At 45.3% G+C, this 20,292-nt stretch overlaps 2 protein-coding genes across 2 annotated transcripts; both read left to right on the top strand.

The window, feature by feature from the left end:
* The first annotated feature begins 12,727 nt into the window (after nucleotides 1-12,727).
* On the top strand, nucleotides 12,728-17,244 carry LOC120655688 (probable protein phosphatase 2C 19). Its single transcript, XM_039933634.1, has 6 exons — nucleotides 12,728-13,070; nucleotides 15,997-16,136; nucleotides 16,257-16,320; nucleotides 16,862-16,967; nucleotides 17,103-17,169; nucleotides 17,227-17,244. Exons 1-6 carry the CDS (start codon nucleotides 12,728-12,730, stop codon nucleotides 17,242-17,244), a joined length of 738 nt encoding a protein of 245 aa, XP_039789568.1.
* Nucleotides 17,245-17,715: 471 nt separating this feature from the next.
* Nucleotides 17,716-19,867, top strand: LOC120711468 (probable protein phosphatase 2C 21). The gene is made up of 6 exons (XM_039997015.1): nucleotides 17,716-17,849; nucleotides 17,957-18,140; nucleotides 18,260-18,336; nucleotides 18,422-18,474; nucleotides 18,910-18,964; nucleotides 19,240-19,867. Exons 3-6 carry the CDS (start codon nucleotides 18,307-18,309, stop codon nucleotides 19,516-19,518), a joined length of 417 nt encoding a protein of 138 aa, XP_039852949.1. The 5' UTR covers nucleotides 17,716-17,849; nucleotides 17,957-18,140; nucleotides 18,260-18,306; the 3' UTR covers nucleotides 19,519-19,867.
* Nucleotides 19,868-20,292: the final 425 nt, after the last annotated feature.

Genomic DNA, 20,292 nt, shown 5'->3' with positions numbered 1-20,292 from the left:
TGGGTGTCCCGTAAGGCGATTTGTACGGGAAGTGAATACGTTGCCTCGGTAACGTATGCAGCGCTGTCCATGCAGCGTTAAACGCATGGGCGCCATCTCTATAGTGGATGGTGATGTATGTGTGAATATGTGGGCAACTGCATATGCGTTACCCATGTGGCGTATGACACATGGGGGCCGTTCGTGTGTGCTGGCACGAAGGGTCCAATCGTGGATATATGTATATATATGTATATCATGTGATTTTATGCAGGTACACTAACAAACGAACGCGTAAGTTGAGGCGTGTAGAAATCGATTATATAATTGAGAGCGTATGCCATCGAAAGACCACGTATATTGCCCTATTATTGTCGGCAATTTTTGTTGGAAGGGTGACGTAGGATGATCATGCATAATACCATTCATTGCATTATAAGAGTGGGTTAGCGAGTTACTTGTGTTGTGAATTTTTTGTTGGAAGTTTGAAATTAAAAGAATTTTGTTTTTCTAGAGTGCTGTAAATGTTTACCACTTTATAAGTTATGAGTTCGTATTTTCTTTTGGGAATGTTCCTTACCGCTGTCGGCGTTTTTCGCAGATGGCGGCCTTGTCGGACTTCCACTTTGACGAGGACGGGTGGGTGCGTTCCACTTCTCTTCACCGTGAGGGCCTTCCCGTGCTGCTATGGGAGGTGCTCCAGGAGTTTGGCCACACTGAGCCTCCCCAGTACTACGGTCGCGTGTCCTCCGAGGGGGGCATCTCTGGTTGGGAGGCCCGCCTGCGAGTTCCGGCATGCCTCGGTGTCTTTCCGTCAGACCCTTGGGAGGTGCACACTGAGGGTGCTGAGATTTTGAGCGTTTGGGATCGTACAGCTGCGATGGCCATTACTCAGTTTTGTGAGCAGGAGTCCATCTTTGCGAGTTACTCTGCTTCGACGGTTGGTTTTCCTGTCAGAGTGACTTCTGAGTACTCGAGGTAGCGGATTTCTCTTCTGTTGGACCCTACTCTTCCAGACCACGTCCCAGCTTTGGCCAGGATCGCCCGCTACGCCGCCGGTATGCTGGGTGTGTATGACCAGTTTAGGAGTGAGAACACACTCTACCGGCAGGGACTCCGGACAGCTCACACTACAGCACAGGAGCAGACTCAGCAGATCTTAGGACAGAGCCAGCTGCTCGCAGAGCAGAGTCAGCAGGTAGTGTGGCTGGCACAGCAGTTCTTGGAGCAGGAGCAGAGGATAGTTGAGCAGGCTCAGCAGATTGCGGAGCAGTCACAGCAGCTAGAGGAGCAGTCACAGCAGCTAGCGGAGCAGACACGGCAGCTAGCGGAGCAGACACGGCAGCTAGCGGAGCAGATTGAGGAGTTGACTGAGCAGGTGGACGACCAGGAGGCTCTTGTTGACCACTTACAGGACGCGCTTCAGGTTGCACTAGGGAACGTGCACCAATTGCAGCTTCAGCAGCAGCAGGCCGCAGCTCCACCTGAGCCACCACCTCAGGTGTCAGGTGTCGAGTCAGGAGTTGGGCCTCAGGAGATGTCTGATGCGGAGAGCTCAGTCGGTCAGAACGACGTTCCACCTCAGGCAGGGTCCACGACCATTATAGTGAACAAGCAGAACGTGGCACACCTGCAGGAGGAGCTACGCGCACGTGGGATCGAGGTTGAGCGCGTCTTCGAGTACCAGCCGCCGTGTTGAGTAGCTAGACTTTGGATGTAGGAAGGACTAACATAGTATTGTAGTTTAGTAAATGTGTTAGGGATAACTAGATCTTGTAGTATGACTAGAATAACTCTGATGTAAGATAGGAATGTGGTTTGTATATGTCTAGACTGAGCTTGTAGGTGTGTAACCCCATTGTAAAATATCATCTTAGTGTTCGACTTATGGTAATTCCGAGGTTTAGTACGTAAAAATTCGTGAAGTATGATCTATGCGGTAAAAAATTTCGTAGCATCGAAGTTTAGTACGTAAAAACTCGTGAAGACGGGCCTTGCGGTAAACGCGAGTTATACGAAAGTTGTAGAGTATTTTGATAGCCACTCGCTTGCAAAAGTTATAAATTTTTGGACGTATAGTTTGGGAGATATTGTCAAATCTATACCGCGAAGATTTGTGATTCTGAGATTTAGTTGGGACCTATGTTGTATTCACTAGTTGATGCAAAAATGGTTGTACCTCCCTCATGCATGATCCAGTTATTCTTGTTGCAATTGTGGGGCATAAAAGTGGTGATACAAATATTGAGTTATTTAATCAGTGTTCTAAAATCAGCATTTTTCATGAATTGAATATTAGTTGCTATCATGATTATTTAATTTAATCAGATATTGGGACTAATCGATTCATGATTAATTGCAGAATGCCGAACACCCGTAGTGATTCCCCTGCGCACAATGGTGATAATGTGCCGCCACCGGCTCCCAATTTGGTTGAGGCAATCGCGGCCATGTTGACTGGGCGTGATGAGCAGACAGCACTGCTCCGTGAACTTGTGCAGCAAGGTTCAGCGCCGCGGCATGGAAATCATAACAACCATCAGCCGCCTGTCCCTATGTATCAGGAGTTCTTGGGTACTCAGCCACCGCTCTTCCATAAGGCGGATGAGCCACTGGAAGCTGACAGTTGGCTCCGGACCATCGAGTCCAAGTTCACTCTGTATCAGTATAATGACAATGACAAAGCGTCATTTGCAGCTCAGCAACTCAGAGGTCCTGCACGTACGTGGTGGGATAATCACGTAGCTATGTTCCCTGCTGGCACTCGATTTTCTTGGAATGAATTCAAGGAAGCTTTCAGGGCACATCGTATCCCTGCAGGAGTTATTCGAAGGAAGCTCAATGAGTTCTTGGCTCTGAAACAGGGCAATAATACTGTGACACAATATGCTCAAGCTTTCAACACCTTGTCTCAATATGCTGGATATCATGTGGAAACAGATGAAAAGAAACAAGCGTGCTTCAGGCAGGGGCTTAGCAGCAAGCTCCAGGAGCGCTTGGTTATGTTCAAATTCAACACTTTTAGTGAGTTGGTCAACAGGGCTATCACGCAAGAGGACGCCCGTATAGCTCACCAAGCAGAGAAAAAGAGGAAGGCACCAATGGGTGGGTCTTCTAGTCAGGCTAATCAGAGGTTTCATCTAATTCAGGCCGGACCCCCTCCTGCACCTTATCAACATCGGCCGGTGTACCGACTAGTACAGTATCAGACCACATATCGGCCTCCGCAACAGCAGTCAAGTTATAGGCCAACACAGTACCAGACGGGGTATAGACCACCTCAGTACCCACAACCTCAAGGGGTAGCCAGATCTCCGGTGCCTCAGCAGAATGTGCAGAAGACGTGGGTGCAGCCACAGGGTGTACGCCCTAATTTCCCTCCCTGTTACAACTGTGGTCAAATTGGTCATTTTGCACGTGAATGCCATATGCCACCTAAACCAGCTCAGGGTTCTAATCAGCACAATCAGAAGCCGAAAGTGGCTCATTTCAAGCCAGGACGTGTGCATTATACCACGCTAGAGGATGTTCCTGAGGGGGCTCAAGTGATGACGGGTACGTTCTCAGTTCATAATCACCCTGTTACCATATTATTTGATTCGGGTGCATCACACACATTTATTAGTAAAGAGTGTGCTATGAGACTTGGGTTGGAGATAGAAAGCATGGCGATACCATACAATATTCAGTCACCCGGGGGCAATTAACAACCAATCAAACTGCTAAACAAGTACCGTTGCAACTCCAAGAAAAAGTTTTTGCCACTCATTTGATCTTGTTACCAGCTCAGAGAGTGGATATTATACTTGGCATGAATTGGATGAAAATACACGGAGTTCTCTTGGACACTCTTTCGCAAACTGTGCACATCAATTCTCCCACCCATGGTTCTTTGGTCTTGCATCTCATGAACCATACATCTTTAACCCATACGGTGAATCACGTCGAGGCTAAGACCCTGGCTGACAGACCAGTGGTGTGTGAATATCCGGATGTTTTTCTGGATGACTTACCAGGCATGCCACCTGATCGGAATGTGGAGTTTGCAATTGAATTGCAGCCGGGAACGGCACCAATTTCTCGAAGACCTTATCGTATGCCACCTAATGAGTTAGTAGAGTTGAAGAAGCAATTGCAGGAGTTGCTTGATAAGGGGTATATCCGTCCTAGCGCTTCACCTTGGGGCTGTCCAGTGCTCTTTGTTAAAAAGAAAGATGAAAGCCTCGGGTTGTGTGTGGACTATCGGCCTTTGAATGCCGTTACAATCAAAAACAAATATCCACTTCCCCGAATTGATATTTTGTTTGATCAGTTAGTCGGGGCCATGGTATTTTCCAAAATTGATCTTCGATCGGGCTATCATCAAATAAAAATTAGGCCCGAAGATATCCCAAAGACGGCTTTCTCCACACGCTATGGGCTTTATGAATATCTCGTTATGTCATTTGGGTTCACAAATGCCCCGGCTCATTTCATGTATCTCATGAACTCGGTGTTTATGCCCGAGTTAGATAAGTTTGTCGTGGTTTTCATTGACGACATTCTTATATATTCCAAAAATGAAGAAGAACATGCTGAGCATCTTCGCATTGTTCTCAAGCGTCTTCGGGAACACAAGTTGTATGCCAAATTCACTAAGTGTGAGTTTTGGCTAAAGAAGGTTCCAGTCCTGGGTCATGTCATATCAGAGAATGGAATTTCTGTTGACCCTAGTAAAATCCAAGATGTTTTGAATTGGAAAGCTCCTACATCTGTTCTGGAAATTCGGAGTTTTCTTGGGCTAGCAGGATATTACCGGCGGTTTGTTCCGGATTTTTCAAAAATTGCTAAGCCCATGACTGAGTTGCTCAAGAAAGGGGTGAAATTTAATTGGAACGATAAATGTGAACAGGCTTTTCTGACCTTGAGGAAACTTTTGACATCTGCCCTTGTTTTAGCCCAACCTGATATTACTCAACCCTTTGATGTATATTGTGATGCATCAGGTACGGGTTTAGGTTGTGTCCTCATGCAAGACCGTCGAGTAATTGCTTATGCTTCCAGAGCACTCCGACGACATGAGGAGAATTATGCCACTCATGATTTAGAACTAGAAGCAGTGATTCATGCTTTGAAGATCTGGCGTCATTATCTTCTGGGCAATCCTGTTCACATATATACGGACCATAAAAATCTCAAGTATATTTTCACCCAGAATGAGCTAAATCTACGCCAAAGGCGATGTTGGAAATGATTAAGGATTATGATTTGGAAATTCATTATCACCCGGGTAAGGCCAATGTTGTTGCAGATGCTTTAAACCGCAAGGCTCAATGCAACTGCCTGTCTATTGTGCCTTACAATGAAACCCTTTGTTATGAACTGGAAAAGTTAAATTTGGGGATCATCACGCATGTCAGTCTTAATAATTTGGTCCTTTCACCTACTCTTAGAGATCGGATTAGCGCTGCTCAAAAACATAATGTCGGGATGGAAAAGATTCACCAAAGACTTGCTGAAAATGACCCGGGGGTAAAGTGTTTTCGTTTAGATGAGGCTGGAATTCTATGGTTTAAGGATCGTTTAGTGGTACCTAAAGATTTAGAGCTCAGAAAATAAATTCTTGATGAGGCTCATCTCTCTAGGTATTCTATCCACCCGGGCAGCAATAAAATATATCAAGATCTGAAGCAACGATTCTGGTGGACAAGAATGAAGTGGGAGATTGCTAAATATGTGTCTGAATGTGACACCTGCAGAAGGGTCAAAGAGCCATTTGAAATCAGCAGGTCCTCTTCAGCCTGTGAATATTCCATCTTGGAAGTGGGAGGACATCAGTATGGATTTCATTGTTGGCTTGCCCAAAACTTCAAAAGGATACGATTCCATCTGGGTTATTGTTGACCGCCTCACCAAGTCTGCACACTTTCTTCCTATAAAAATTATTTATACGGCCAAGCAATATGCTCAACTATATATGGACCGTATTGTGAGCCTTCATGGGATTCCAAAAACTATCATTTCAGATCGTGGTGCACAATTTATTGCTCGGTTCTGGGAACATTTCCACGCCGCCCTTGGTACACAACTAATCTGCAGTTCAGCTTATCATCCCCAGACCGATGGTCAAACTGAGAGAATTAATCAAATTCTGGAAGATATGCTACGGGCCTGTGTACTCTCGTATAGTAAAAAGTGGGATGAGTGTCTACCTTTAGCTGAATTCTCCTATAACAACAGCTATTAGGAAAGTATCAAAATGGCTCCTTTTGAGGCATTATATGGGCGAAGGTGTAGAACTCCATTGAATTGGTCAGAAGCCGGTGAGAGAAATGTATTCGGCCCTGATATGGTCAGTGAGGCGGAAGAACAAGTCCGGGTTATACAGGAGAACTTGAAAATAGCTCAATCCCGGCAGAAAAGCTATGCGGACAAGAAACGTCAATCGATCTCATTCCAAGTGGGAGAGCATGTCTATTTACGGGTATCTCCAATGAAAGGAGTTCAACGGTTCGGTGTGAAGGGAAAGCTCGTCCCTCGCTATGTTGGGCCTTTTCCTATCATTGAGCGATGTGGGCCGGTAGCATATCGCCTGGAACTTCCTGCCCAATTATCCGCAGTTCATAATATATTCCATGTCTCCCAGCTCAAGAAATGTCTCCGTGTTCCAAACAAAATAATGGACATAGAGAAGTTACAAGTGGAACCCGATCTTGTCTATCCAGAGCATCCAGTGAAAATTATTGATCACAAGACTCGGGTCACTCGAAATCAAACCAGCAATTTCTATAAGGTACAATGGAGTAACCACTCAGAGCGAGAAGCTACCTAGGAAACGGAGGAATTTGTTCAATCCAAATGTCCTGAGTTACTCCAATTATACCAAGGTATATGATTTTTCAACTTTCTTTCAATTCGGCACTTTTCTCCTAAATCTCGGGACGAGATTTCTTTTAGGGGGAAGGATTGTAACAATCCAAAAATTAGAGATCAAATGAAAATACAAAATTTTATTCAAAAATTGGAGCTTACACGTGGCCCCCACCCGTCATTCTCTCTCCCTCTCTTCTCCCTGTTTCTCCCTGTCGCGCACAGCGCGCGGTATGGTGCTCGGAGTTTTCCCGAACGCGTGCGTGGCCGTCGAGGAGCGTCGCCGCGTTGCTCGGCCATCGAACATCGCCAAGTCGACCACACCCTCTTCCTAAGCTCGCCACCTGCCTCATTTCCGTCTACGCCCCGCCCTCCTCTTCTTCTCCTTCCTCAGTTCGCCATGGACGGCGCTTGAACCAGCTCGCGCTCGCCAGCCTGATTCGCGAGCTTCTCTCCATAGCTCCCAAATCCACCGTACCAGAAGTTCCTCCACGTCCCTAGCATCCTCCTCGACCTCTCCTTCGCGAGCCCCCTCAACTAGTGCACCGGAAATTGTTGGTTTCGCGGCCGCCGGTCACCAATGAGCTCAAGATCCACCTCACCGTCGAACTCCCACCTCCGGCCGTCATTTTCTTCGTCCAGTAGCTCAAATCGAACCTAGGTGAGGTGCTCCTACTCGTGCGCCTCTTTCCCCTTCGATTCTTGCTTCACCAAGGGGAGAACGCGGCCATGCCGCCGCCGGCCGACCCGCATGCCGCCGCCGCACGGCGCGGGCTGCGCTCACGCCACCCCACGCCCCGCATGCGCGCGCACCGAGGCCGCCTGGCCGCGCTGATGCTCGAGCCGCCTCACTCCGCCGCCGCCTGGCCCCACCGCTGCCGGAACGCGGCCGTGCCACCGCCGCTCCCCTGCTCTGGCGCCACCGCCGTCGCGCAGCCGCATCGCCACCGCCGCCCTACCCCACCCCCGCACCGCGCCAGAGCCGCGGGCCCTTGCGCGCGAGCCAGAGGCCCCGCCGCCGCGCTGCTCGCCACCGGCCGACGTCGCCGCCGCGAGCTTCTCCTCCCCTGTTTCGCGCCGCGGCTTGGCCGCCGCCTCTGCTGACCCTCGCCGCTGCCTAGGGCCGCGCGCGCGGGCCCCACCACCGGGCCGCTGCGGCTGCGCCGCCGCGCGAACCGCCGCCGGCCGCCGCCGCCGCGGGCCGCTCTCCCCATAGTCGGGTAAGTCTTGCGGAGTATTAGTATACTCAGGGTTGTGGCTCAAACTATTTCAGGTCAGGATGAGATAGACTTCTGCACTTGTTGTGCTAAGTTCATACAGCTTAATCCTTGCTAGTTTCCAAATCACACACCCGTGGGCTGAGTGTGTGATTCGATACTGCGCTTCATGTATTATAGACGGCAAGTTTACTATATCGAACTTTGTTTTAAACTGAAGTTGCACTTGTATATTATTTTATGTATTCAAACCAGGTTTGTAAACTTGATGCACCCTACTTGGTATTGTAGTTGTATTTTTATGTACTCAACATGTTTGTACTGTCTGCGCTCACCTTCGTGTGAGACTACTAGTGTTTGTTTCGATCGGAAGGTCAGTGCCGAAAGGGCTGTCAAATTAAACCGTTAAGCCAAATGTGCCTGATGTGTTCAAATGATGGCCATTTCGCTTAATCTTGAGTTTTAATTTGGCGGTTCTGTCACACGCACCTATGGTGGTTCCGCTAACCGATTAGCGGACGGGGGTCGAGGGGGAGCCGCCCGCCGCGGGTCTCAGGGCAGCGCCCTGAAACCTCTTCGGTCCAAAGGATAAGAATTGAAGAGACCGTGAAGAAATCCGAGTCTAAGAAATCAAGACAGAGATACTTTAGTATCACCGGTTGAACCGACGCTGAGAAAATCACATACGTAGGTGCATTGACTTGGAGCACACCAGGAATTTTGGTTTCACCGGTTGAACCGACGTTAGGGATTTTGAATACGTCGGTGCAATGGACCCAGAAGCTGAGGCAAAGTCTATACACCGGATGAACCGACGATTGGGTCTTGGTGAACGTCGGTGCAGTTGTCCAGAGAGTTGGTTTTTCAGAGTTCACAGGACAACTACACTCACCGGTTAAACCGACGCAACATCGGTTGATTGCCCGTGCACATAACGGCTAGTTTTTGAGGCGGGCAGTTTAGTATCACTGGTTGAACCGACGATGGCTATTGGAGGTGCGTCGGATTAATCGGCGTTAAGTATTTTTCTGGCAGCTTTTCTCCAACGGCTATATTTGTTTGTGCTGCCTATATATACCCCCAAGGCCGGGTCATTTGAGGGTGCTGGAGACTATGGAAGCATAAAAGAGTTAAAGATCACCTCCAATCATCTTAGAGCTTCATTGTACATCATATAGGCTTAAGCACACTTGTGAGAGTGCTTAGTGCTTGTTTAGGCTTAGTTCTTGAGAGAACTAGCTTGAGAGAAAGTCTTGTTGCAGCAAGCATCTTGTGTACTCATCGTGTGACCCTCCGACTTGGTGTGGAGAGGCAATGACACTTTGTGCGGGGAAGGAGACCCCTCTTGGTGAGAAGCTCCAATAGTGAAGACGGTGCCGTTGGTGACGCTTCGAGAGAGACGGTGGCGGTGGCCTTGTCTTGGTGACTTGGGGTCACTTAGCCTTTGCTTGCCGGAAGCCTTGGTGGTGAACGCAAGACGGTGATCAAGCGAAGAGACTCGGCATCACACTTGTTCGTGTTGGACAAGTGGCCGTGGACGTAGGGAGGGACTTGGTGTCCTAACCGAACCACGTTAAATCGTGTGCCTTGGTGTCTTCACGGGAGTTTGTATATTCTCTCCCTTACCTCTTTACTTACCGTATTACGTTTTCGCATTTACTATCTTGCGTGCCTTTACTTTTCTAGTTAGTTTGATTAGGATTGGCTATAGGTTGCAAGTCTTTTAGGGGTAAGTAGATAGTAGCATAGATAAACCTTAGTCATAACTAGCATGTGTAGGACGTGTTAGGTTTATCTCATGCAAATAGATTGAGCCCTAGGATAGAAAGCGATTAGCGACCCTATTCACCCCCTCCCCCTCTAGGGTCGGACACCCCGGTGATCCTTACAGTGGCGGATTGGGTGTGGAGAAGTGTTTCTTCCTTCATGGCTTGGTGGGGAAAAGAGCAAAAGGAGGGGGAAGAGCTGGCTGTGGAAAAAGTAAGGCACCAGGAAAGGAGGGGTGCTGGTGAGGTGGGGTCGGATGGAGTTAGGTGGGACACGTGTTGGGGTACGTGGCACAGCTTCTCTGCAGAGGCAACACACACAGAGAGCTTCTGGCAGACCATCCGTGGTAAAGGAGCGGACTATCCGGCCAACAAAATCACACTATCCGCGGTAAAGGAGCGGACTGTCCGGCCAACAAAATCACGTAACATCCTGGTTCTAAACTTTTCTCTTTACTCCATTCTTCAAAACTGATCTTCCAAGCCTTCAAAAATCACGCCAATTTTTGTGTTGATACTAGAAATCAAGAGCAACCCATTTTGCTTGGAATTGGTAGAAAAGTTATTGTAGATTTAAAATGAAAATTCTTCCCAGAATGCTATTTTTGGGATTTTGAGCTGTTTGGTTTCAAGATGGCTTCCTAAAATCCGAGAAAATCACCTTAATTCTAGATTTTCAAAATAGTAATTTATAAAAATAACTCCCAACATAAGTCATATAATATAAATGCAAGTTTGCTTCACAAAGCAGGAGTTCCAAATGTATCGATAATTCAAAATTAAATTCAAATGCATTCAAATCAATTTTCTCAAAGCTAAACAAAGATACTCATCATGCAATGCTTAACATGATAATTATATTTGGGTCGATACATCCACCGCCGATAGGTATGTGGCTTTTTCTTTTCTTTTCTTTTTTTGAGAATGTGTGTGTAATGTGTGTGTGGCTAATGGGCTTCAATCCTCTCGGAAAAGGCTTCATTGGCGTCTTCATCCCGTTGGCGTCGAGTTTCAAACTTACCAATCGACTGATCCCTCTCCCCGTTCCAATCTGCAGCGGCCGGCGGCAGCACCGGATCGGCGGCCCCGAGCTCGACTATGGCGGCGGTGCTGGATCCGGCCATTTCAAGAGAAAACAAAAGGTTACTAGAAATACTGGCGCAAAACTGGCAGCAACAGCTATCAGGTAAGCTACTACTCCCTCCGTTTCAAATTATAAGTCATTCCAAGAATCTTGGAGAGTCAAACTATCTCAAAATTTGACCAAAATTATAGAGAGAAATATAAAGATTTATGACATCAAATAGGTGCACTATGAAAATATAGCTAACAAAGAATCTAATAATACTTAATTGGTATCATAAATGTTATTATCTTGTCATATAAATTTGGTCAAATTTGAAAATTTTTGACTCTCCAAGATTCTTGGAATAACTTATAATTTGGAACGGAGGGAGTACCATAAAGGCAATAGCATAGTTAAATAGATAACAAAGTCTCACTATAAAACCACAAAGAGCAACAATGACAAGACATACAACGCCCTCTTGCCAGATTGACATACTTCCAAGGGAGCGACGACTAGTTCCTTTGTCATTCCACCTTTGTGATCATGCAAGCTGATACAATTGAATAACCGGTTTGCTCCCAGAAAGATAGAACTTAGAAGGGTTACAAAAAATACTAACATTAATGCAACTGATCGATGCTAAGAATGAGATAATGTAGTTGAAACTATTTACAGAAGTTTCCATACCAGAGTACCAACGGAAAGAATATGTGAGAGCATGCGCACATTGAAGAGACCTGCCATGACTGGCTTGACTGCTGCAACACAGCCAACCCAGATTTCAAAGTGCAGAGTATGGAGTATGCCTTGTTGGGTGTACTATAGCAATTATTTAAGGTAGAAGCCCATCCCTTCTAAGCCCAAGATACAAACGTGACTATCTAAAATTAAGAAGGATGTAATGTTCATCAAGTAGATCAATTGATTGAGGAAAGTACTAATCTGATCAGTGATACATAAGAAGTTATATTAGAAGGTATACCTGAACATACAAGCCAACTAGAAGTGTTGTGGTAAGTACTAATCTGATCAGTGATACATAAGAAGTTAGAAGGTATACCTGAACATACAAGCCAACTAGAAGTGTTGTGGTAAGTCCAGCAACAGCACCAATGCTGATCAATACAGTAACAAATTTCAGCCCCTTTGCAGCAAAAGCCTTAGCCAAAGGAGCATATGGCACCATTCCAGTAATGACCAAGCATACAGCAATATATAATAAGATACATGCTAGAAAGGCTTCCTAGAATACCGATGGGCAAATCCCTCTGAAAATGTTTGTTTGCATGGGTGGAAAGAAAAGTTAAAAATGCATTTCACACTAAACAGAATATGGCCATAAAGAAACTAGGTGATAAATAAGTGAGCCTACTGTCTTACCTGTGGCCTTTTGGTTTCCTCAGTCGAATTAGCAACTGCATCAAATCCCACATATGCAAAAAAAAAAAAAAAAAAAACCTGTAGCTCCAGTCACCACGAATTTGAAACCATTAGGCATAAATGGTGACCAATTTGATACATCCACCCACCTCAAAAACACCAGCAAATACAATGTTTGGTAGAGGGAGGATCCCGGTTGGGCTGCCATTATTCGTACTTGGGCTGTAAAGGATGTGTTGGGTTGGGCTTCAATCAATTTGCACAGTATGATGTTTCTGGGCTCAATCTTTGGATTAGTGCCCCGCCGATAGGTGTGTGTGCTTCAGCCCGTTGGCTTCCCAGTTCCAACTGACCTACTGCCGATCCCTCTCCCCATTCCAGTCTCCGCGGACGCTCCGGCGGCAGTGCGGCACCGGATCGCGGCCCTGAGCTCGAGTACGGCGGCGGCGGCGGCGCTGGATCCGGCAATGGCGGAGGGGCCCGAGAAGGGAGGGCAGCGGAAGGCGTCCCCAAAGGTGGCCCCCACTCGTCAGCAAGAGCGGCGCGGGCCGCTGCACGCCCGCGACGACGCGCGGCCGCCAAGTAACCTCTCGGAAGCGCCTTCCATCACCGCCACGCGGGCCCCGCGGGGGCGGCCAGCACCTGCTGCCACACGTGGTCGTTCTCCAGCTGTGTGCCCATCTGGCGGTGACGGGGCATGGGGAGCGCGGCAGAAGCCGAGGGGCCTGGCCAGCTGCGTTGGGGAGCGTCGGATCAGGTGCACCCAGACGCTCCCTGGCGACGGCCCCGAGGGCTACAAGACCCCGCGGGGTGCGCTTAGGGTTAACCGAACCGACCGGTCCGGTCAAACCGCCGCCCTCCGATAGCGGTTTACCGGACCGGTAACCGGTTGAATTCAAATCCAAATTCAAATAAATTCAAAAAATCATATGCAACCGGTTCCAACCGGTTTACCGGCCGGTTTGACCGGTTTATCGGCCGGTTTTACTGGTTTACCGGTCGGTTTTGACCGGTTTGAATTCAAATTCAAATTCAAAAGCTCTCGTGCAACCGGTTTACCGGCCGGTTTTACCGGTTTGACCGGTGGGCTTTAATGGGCCGGCCCATTTTTTTCTTTTTTCTTTTTTGATTTAACTTTAAATCCCCGCAAACTATACTAAATGAATGAATTTTTGAGAAAATTTGACACTATTAGATTCATTGCACCTTGAAGTATTTTTAGGAATTTTTTGGGAATTTTTCATTTTTTAAATTTAAATTTAAATTTTGAATTTTGGCCGGTTGGGTACCGGACCAAACCGGAACGGGGCCGGACCGGTTTGACCGGTTCCCACCGGTTTGGTGAACCTTGCGCTCGCGGCATGCACATAGCCCAACCGCTTTTGCTCGCGAGGGCAGAAGCAGCAGAGCAAAAGGTGAAGAAGGTGAGATCGTCGTCTCGCCCCTTCCCACCCACTCCTCCCCTCTCCTCCTTGGGTTTCTCTTCTCCACCCTTCTCTTGTTCTTCCCCCAAAACCCCATTTCGAATCCAACGCCGCGTTGTTCCGATCGAAGCCGCACCCGTCTGTTCTTGTTGGTGGCGGGTGTGCTGGTGGGTGTTGCATATGCTGCTCCTCTCTTCGTTTGTTGCTGGGGCGTGCTGTGCGGTTTTGCATATCGTTTTCATCAATCTCGACGCCGTATTGGTGGGGGTTTTGAGCTCTCCTTCCTCGATTGAGTCCTGTGCCCTTGCTGTTTCATCCGTGCCGTCGTGCGTGCGTTGCTGACTCCTGCGGCTTTTGTTTTTTGAATTTCGTGGTGTTTTGATTGAAGGAATGGAGGCGTGCGTGTGCCGAACCCATGGCAGCCTCTGCTCGCCTCTGCTCGCCGATCTCACCCGCTCCTGGGCTTCCGTTCATTGGTGCGTTTTGTTTTTTCGCAGAACCCTCTTTGGTTGCTGTTGGTGAGGTGGTGATGGTGCCGATGTGTTGCTTGATCGTGCTGTTCGATTTTCTCGTTGTTCCTTGTTCACCGAGTGCTGCTTAGAAGCAGCGTGATTTCCCCCCACTTTTTCTCGAATCTTGACTTCTTGAGGCTTCTTTTATGGGGGTTTAAGCCGCACGCTTTGATCGTGTTCTGTGTTCTTGCGTTTGTTCCGGCCGTTTGGTTTTGAAGTTAGAGGCTAACTAGCTCTGAGAACCCAGTTGTGATCTCTGCTCGCCTCTGTTCTTCGACTTCACTTGCTTGTGTGCAATACTGCAATCCCGCTTCGTTGCTGTACGCCTGCATTCGTCTATTCTTTTCCAATGCTGTTGGTTTTGAAGTTGGTGGTGGTTTTCTAGGAGGTGAGACCAATGATCACCGATACGTGCTGTTACTATTACAGTGGTGATCTTGGTTTGTCTCCTCTTATCCAACATGGTGCTCTCCATCTTGACCGCTTTTTTTTTTTTTTTGTCTTTTTTGTACTATACTTATTTCCCCTTTTAGTACGTTCCAGAAGTGGCAAATTTCTGCATGTGGTGGGATTCTGGTTAATGGTGCAACCAATCTGTGCATCGGCGAGTCCTACTAGTTTTCTGTATTCATGTTTTTTTTTCTTTCCGTTTTGGTGCGTTCCAGTAGTGGGTTTTCCTTTCACGACGTGAGGGGTTCGCACAGCCGTTTCTCTATCTCTTCAGAGCCTCTTCTTTTCTTGTTTTAATCTTCTGCGATGATGTTCTACGAGCGTCTTTGTATCTTGTTTCTTATGCGTAGTGGAAGAACGAGGAACGTGATCTCTGCATGTCGCACTCCCTTGATGCCAGGCTACATTTGAATTTGCATCAAAAGAGGTCTGCACTTCTTGATGCGGGTTCCATGTTCCTTACTCCAGATCGAGTGATTGTTTCTTACAAGATTGAATGGTGCCTTCTTGTTTGTTGACATTTTTTTTATTTTTTGTGTTACACATGGTTTTCGCTGAGCAGTATCGTATTGTTGAGATGATATTTTTTTTCTGTTCAATGTTGCTTGAGTGATGTTAATGTACACTGGAATTCAACAGCCTAGGTTGTTTATTTCTGAAACAAAACATTGAGTTTCTCTTGGGTTTTCGATGGGTTGACCTGGTGACCATTCTTCCTGATTCTTGTTTCAGACTGATTGGTTTCTTCTTTTCTTTTGGGGGGTGGGGTGGGGGATGAGTAGTTCCTTCTCGTCTGTTATCTCTAGCTCTAATCTAACTGCTGCTCATTTTCACTTGTTTTTACTCTTCAAGTTTTATGTGCGGTTTATGAGTCCAAAGTTGGTGTAGTTGTATCTATGTTGTTGGCAGTAAAATAATCTTGGTTCGCTTTATAGTTGTATGTATTTTGTTAGTATAAATATCAATTCAGTTTAAGTATATCCTAGGGTCAATCACTACCTGAATGATATTACTTCTATATGATATATGATCCAAGAATGTAGTCAGGTACTTGGACTGAATAATTTGAAGATTTAACTTACCGTACATAATTAATTTATTGCAAATTACAGGGCCACTGAGCATCAGGCTTTGCAATAATGACATATCTATATATTTCATTTGCGATCTAATTCTAGCTCTGTATACAGTAAATGTTTGTGCTAATTATATTTTTACTTCTTCTATTGTCAAGTTTCTTGTGTATTTCTGCAATATGCAGTGCAGTTTCAACATATTTAATTTATTTCTTCTCTGACATTGTTGGTAAATTATTTATTGATCTTACTTTTCACACCTGAAAATTTTCAGGAAAACAGGCAATTCCTATGGGTGCATCTACCAGCCGTGAGGGTCCTTTGTTACTAAAGTTTAGTGAAGGAGGAGAAAATGCCAGAATTAAGTATGCAGTATCATCTGTGCAAGATCGGCGCAAGAACAAGAAAGATGATGTGAGTATTCTACTCGTCCTTTGCAAGATTATTGTGAGATTAGCTCTACATAAATAGATGCTTGAATTGCTACTATTTGGGGTTAAATGCTAACCCTTATTTTTACCTCTTATTCTGTAGTTTGCAGCTGTCCCAGATCTAGATGACCTCACATCTTTCTTTGGAGTTTATGATGGTCATGAAGGTTTTATCTTGATTCGCATCTCTCGTGATAAAATTTCAAACTTGTTAGCTATGTGCATAGCTGAACAATTCAGGCACTATTTTAACCTAGGATCCAAAATAGTCTAAAATATATATATGGTTTGCATGTGTTTCTTAAATTGCATTCACACATACTTTGGGCATTTAAGACTATATGGGTGTTCTTTGGTATATAATCTCCTGGAAACAGTAGCACTCCTTTTTATAGGGCATATTAGGATTTTACAGTCCAACTTTAATAGTTTTGACCAACAATTAGTTAAATAGTATGCATGTTTAGTGTCTAAAATTTTATCAATATACTCATGTTTTACATATATTATAATATGGTATTGATTCGTAACAAATGATAATATATTATATTATTATAATAGATTTAATTGTCAAAATTTGCTTTCAAGGACTTTTGAAATACTAATATTCTTCCCTGCATAAAGAAAAGGAGGGAGTATTATTGATCACTTAGTTTCAGTAGACTACTGTAGTTAAATATTGACCTATTCCTCCTTTTCCTATTTCAGGAACTGAAGTGGCATTGTTATGTGTGACACAACTTCACACTGAGCTTCGTAACCATCCAGACTATCAACAGGATCTAGCTAATGCAATGCGGATGTCGTTTTTCAGGTTATTTTTTTGATAAATAAACCATTGATAACATTAGTTCTGTCCTTTTTTGGCAGCGGATGTTAAAATGGCCTATATTATGTCCATCTCACTCATATGAAATATATGACTGCTGTTCCTGCTTACTTGTTGCAGAATGGATGAGCTGTTGGAACAGTCAGATGAATGGAAGGAATTACTTCTTCATGATACTTGTGGTCCGGTACAATGTCTCTGTCTCAGGGCTTGTAATTCTGCTTACCATTGGCCCTGTGCACAGGTACATTGTCACTCCTGAATGTTGATTCTTTAAGCATACATCTGTAGAGGAGGTTAATTTAAACTCTATCCCTTGGATATTGTGCATATTGTTATCTGTAAGAAGGAATTGGAAGGGATAGCTGTCGTCTGTAGGGTAGCTAGCATATGTAGGGTATATTGTTCTTAAGGTGTGCTTCTGTGTTGAAAGTGGCATCATTAATTCCAAGCTTCAAGTAGAGCCACATTGAGTTCCTGGTTTCTGAGTTGGAGGCGACTGTTGATTTGGTTCCTCATTGCACCTTGTTCGATACCTACCCCACTGCTGAAATTAACTTGAGATATTGCATTTTACTCTGTTTTAAATTCATCATTTCTTTCATGTTGTCTGTCCTTTCATATGGCACAAAAATGATCTTTTTTCTCCTGGAGGTGTTCAGAACCTATTTCTCGCGATCTCTTGTTTTTATAAGATTTTAGTATTGTGTCAATATATCATTTTGAATTTTTTCCCCAGCCTCCCCCCCCCCCTACATACCGCCACAAAAGTCAGGAAGCACAGCATGTGTAGCTGCCATTAGAGGCCACAAGATCATTATTGGAAATGCTGGACATTCTCGTTGCATAATCTCAAAGAATGGAGAGGTACATGATTTGTTTCTTGTCAAATGTCTGGCTGAACCTAACTAGCACTCTCTTTTCATAACAAATCCATTCAAGTGGTGCCTAAAAGCTATGTTTGTTTCCATCAGGCCATTGAAGTAACCAGTGAACACAAACCAAGCCATCCAAATGAACAATATAGAATTGAAAAAGCAGGGGGGCGAGTAACCAAGGATAATTTTCAAGTACCAGGAGAAGCAGAAGGATTCTTCCGGCAGCGAGGGTCGGGTATCTCTCGGATTAATGGAATCTTAGACCATTCCAGAGCGATTGGTAAATTTTTATGTGATTTCCATTTGCTCAGTTGTATATAATCTATCTTTTGGGGGGAAGCAGTAGGACATTCGCGTATAATCTATTGCACTATATTGGTTTCTTTTTGCCACTTTTAGGACATTTTGCATTCAAGTATAACAAGGATTTTCCTCCTGAAGAACAAATGGTGACTTGTGATCCAGAACTTGTCACTGTAAGTGTAATGAAGTTGTTTTAGAAACTAGTTGTACACATTCTTCTGGGTGTGGCCTGATGGAAAATGACCTCCTCTTTGTTAGATGGATATTACCAGTGATATTGAGTTCCTTGTCTTAGTAAGTGACGGTATCTGGTAAGTCCTCAACAAAATACTTCATAACTGGTTAGCTTATTGTTTTTGTTCCTAGGTTCAAAGATAGTAGCAAAATATTCAACTGTACATGACATTTAGTAGCTTTCGATCTTGTTTCTTTTAAGACATTAGTATTTATCCAAAGGGAATATGCACATTTTCCTTCAATTAACCTGTGCGCTGGTTGAATTAATTTTTTGATTCTTCATTAAGTTTTTTTAACATGTAATTTCCCTGGAGGGTTCTATGTTGCCACAAAGAAAAATGCTCAATACCTGGGTTAAAACTAGTGCTTCTAAATGTCACTCATTTCATGAATAGTTAGTATGCTCAACTGTACAGCAATCTGCTATATAGATTTGATAACATAGCCCACCGCCAAATTTGTTGCCTTTATATCCATGCTAACACTGTCCCTTGTTTTCTTTTCGGCAGGACTTGTCTGACAAGTCAGGGTGTGGTTGATTTTGTAAACTTGTACTTAAAACCCGTGAGTTTTTCCACCTCGTCTCTATGTCATGATAGTGATACATTAGGAATCAATTTCTTACTGGGTGGATAAAATTTTATAGGGTGCATTCACAATATCTCTCGTCTAATCATATAGAAACATTTGCTACTGAATATGTTTGATCGGGTAGTTGGATGGAACCATGGAATGAGCATGTTTGGTTTGATTTATCTTCTATTGATTCGTTGTTAGATTTGTTTTGTTGAAGGAAAATGGTTCCCAATTGTAACTTGTGCTGTCACTGATCGATGCAGGGGAAGAAGATGGATCCGCGCACCATCTGTCAGAAACTTTGTGATCGTTGCGAGGTATCGAGTGACAACGTGACCGTCATACTGATTCAGTTCAAGGACGCCCCGGCCCCGCCACCCGCACCAGAAGAGAACTTGCCCGGTGACGCCGCCAACAACAGGAACGCCCCGCCACCCGCTCCAGCAGAGAACTTGCCCGGTGACGCCGCCAACAACAACGCCGCGCCACCCGCACCGGAAGAGACGCCCCACCTGCGTGATGATGAGATAACGGAAGCTTGATGGTCGCGGCAGAGTTTTTGAGTTCTGCGGCAAGAGAAGAAAGCTCCTGGGATTTTTGTAGGTTCCGCTAGAGCGCTGTCCCCCCCCCCCCCCCCCCCCCCCTCGTCGTCGAAGACAGACAGAGTTGGTGTGATGCCAGTATGCCACTGGGTAGGATGATGCTACCGTTTTAGTCGTTTCCTCTTGAACTAGTAGTGTAATTCTGCTGCCTGGGTACGGTTCCAGTTCCACTGGATGGAGATTTTGCTCTAGAACAACTTTAGTTCACGCACAAACCTTTGTTGTTCTGGTCTCTGAATCCTGGATATGCTTAATCAAGTTGCACTTTATATCTTTCCCTTTGCCTTTACAAATCGTTTGTGGTTTATATGTCGTATGGATGTTCTCCCTTGTCCGAGTTGTCTTTTTCTGACGAAGCCATCTCAAAAGAATCAGTGGCTCTGCCTGCTGATTTCATCTGAACCGTATCAGTGTCCTGGCACAATTCAACATGCAGATCACGAAAGAAGCAGGGGAGGGGTAGCAGAAGTGCTCACGGGCAATGTGTTCTGCATATAGCTTAATCCGTCTCAAGCGAAAGCCGCCTTAGGAAAGACTTGCGAAATGGTCTGATCATCTGAAACGATTTTTCTTTCATTGATCGATGATCTGAACCTGATTCTGGGTTTGGACAGAAGGAAGCAATGAACACTACTGATTTTTTTTCACTTAGGCTGTTCTGTTGTTGATTCTTATGTTGTTGATTCTTATGTTGTTGATTTACGAAGTTGCCAG

This window comes from Panicum virgatum, chromosome 1K, assembly GCF_016808335.1.
Source record: "Panicum virgatum strain AP13 chromosome 1K, P.virgatum_v5, whole genome shotgun sequence".
Taxonomy (NCBI): domain Eukaryota; kingdom Viridiplantae; phylum Streptophyta; class Magnoliopsida; order Poales; family Poaceae; genus Panicum; species Panicum virgatum.
This window is presented reverse-complemented; position numbering and strand designations above follow the sequence as displayed.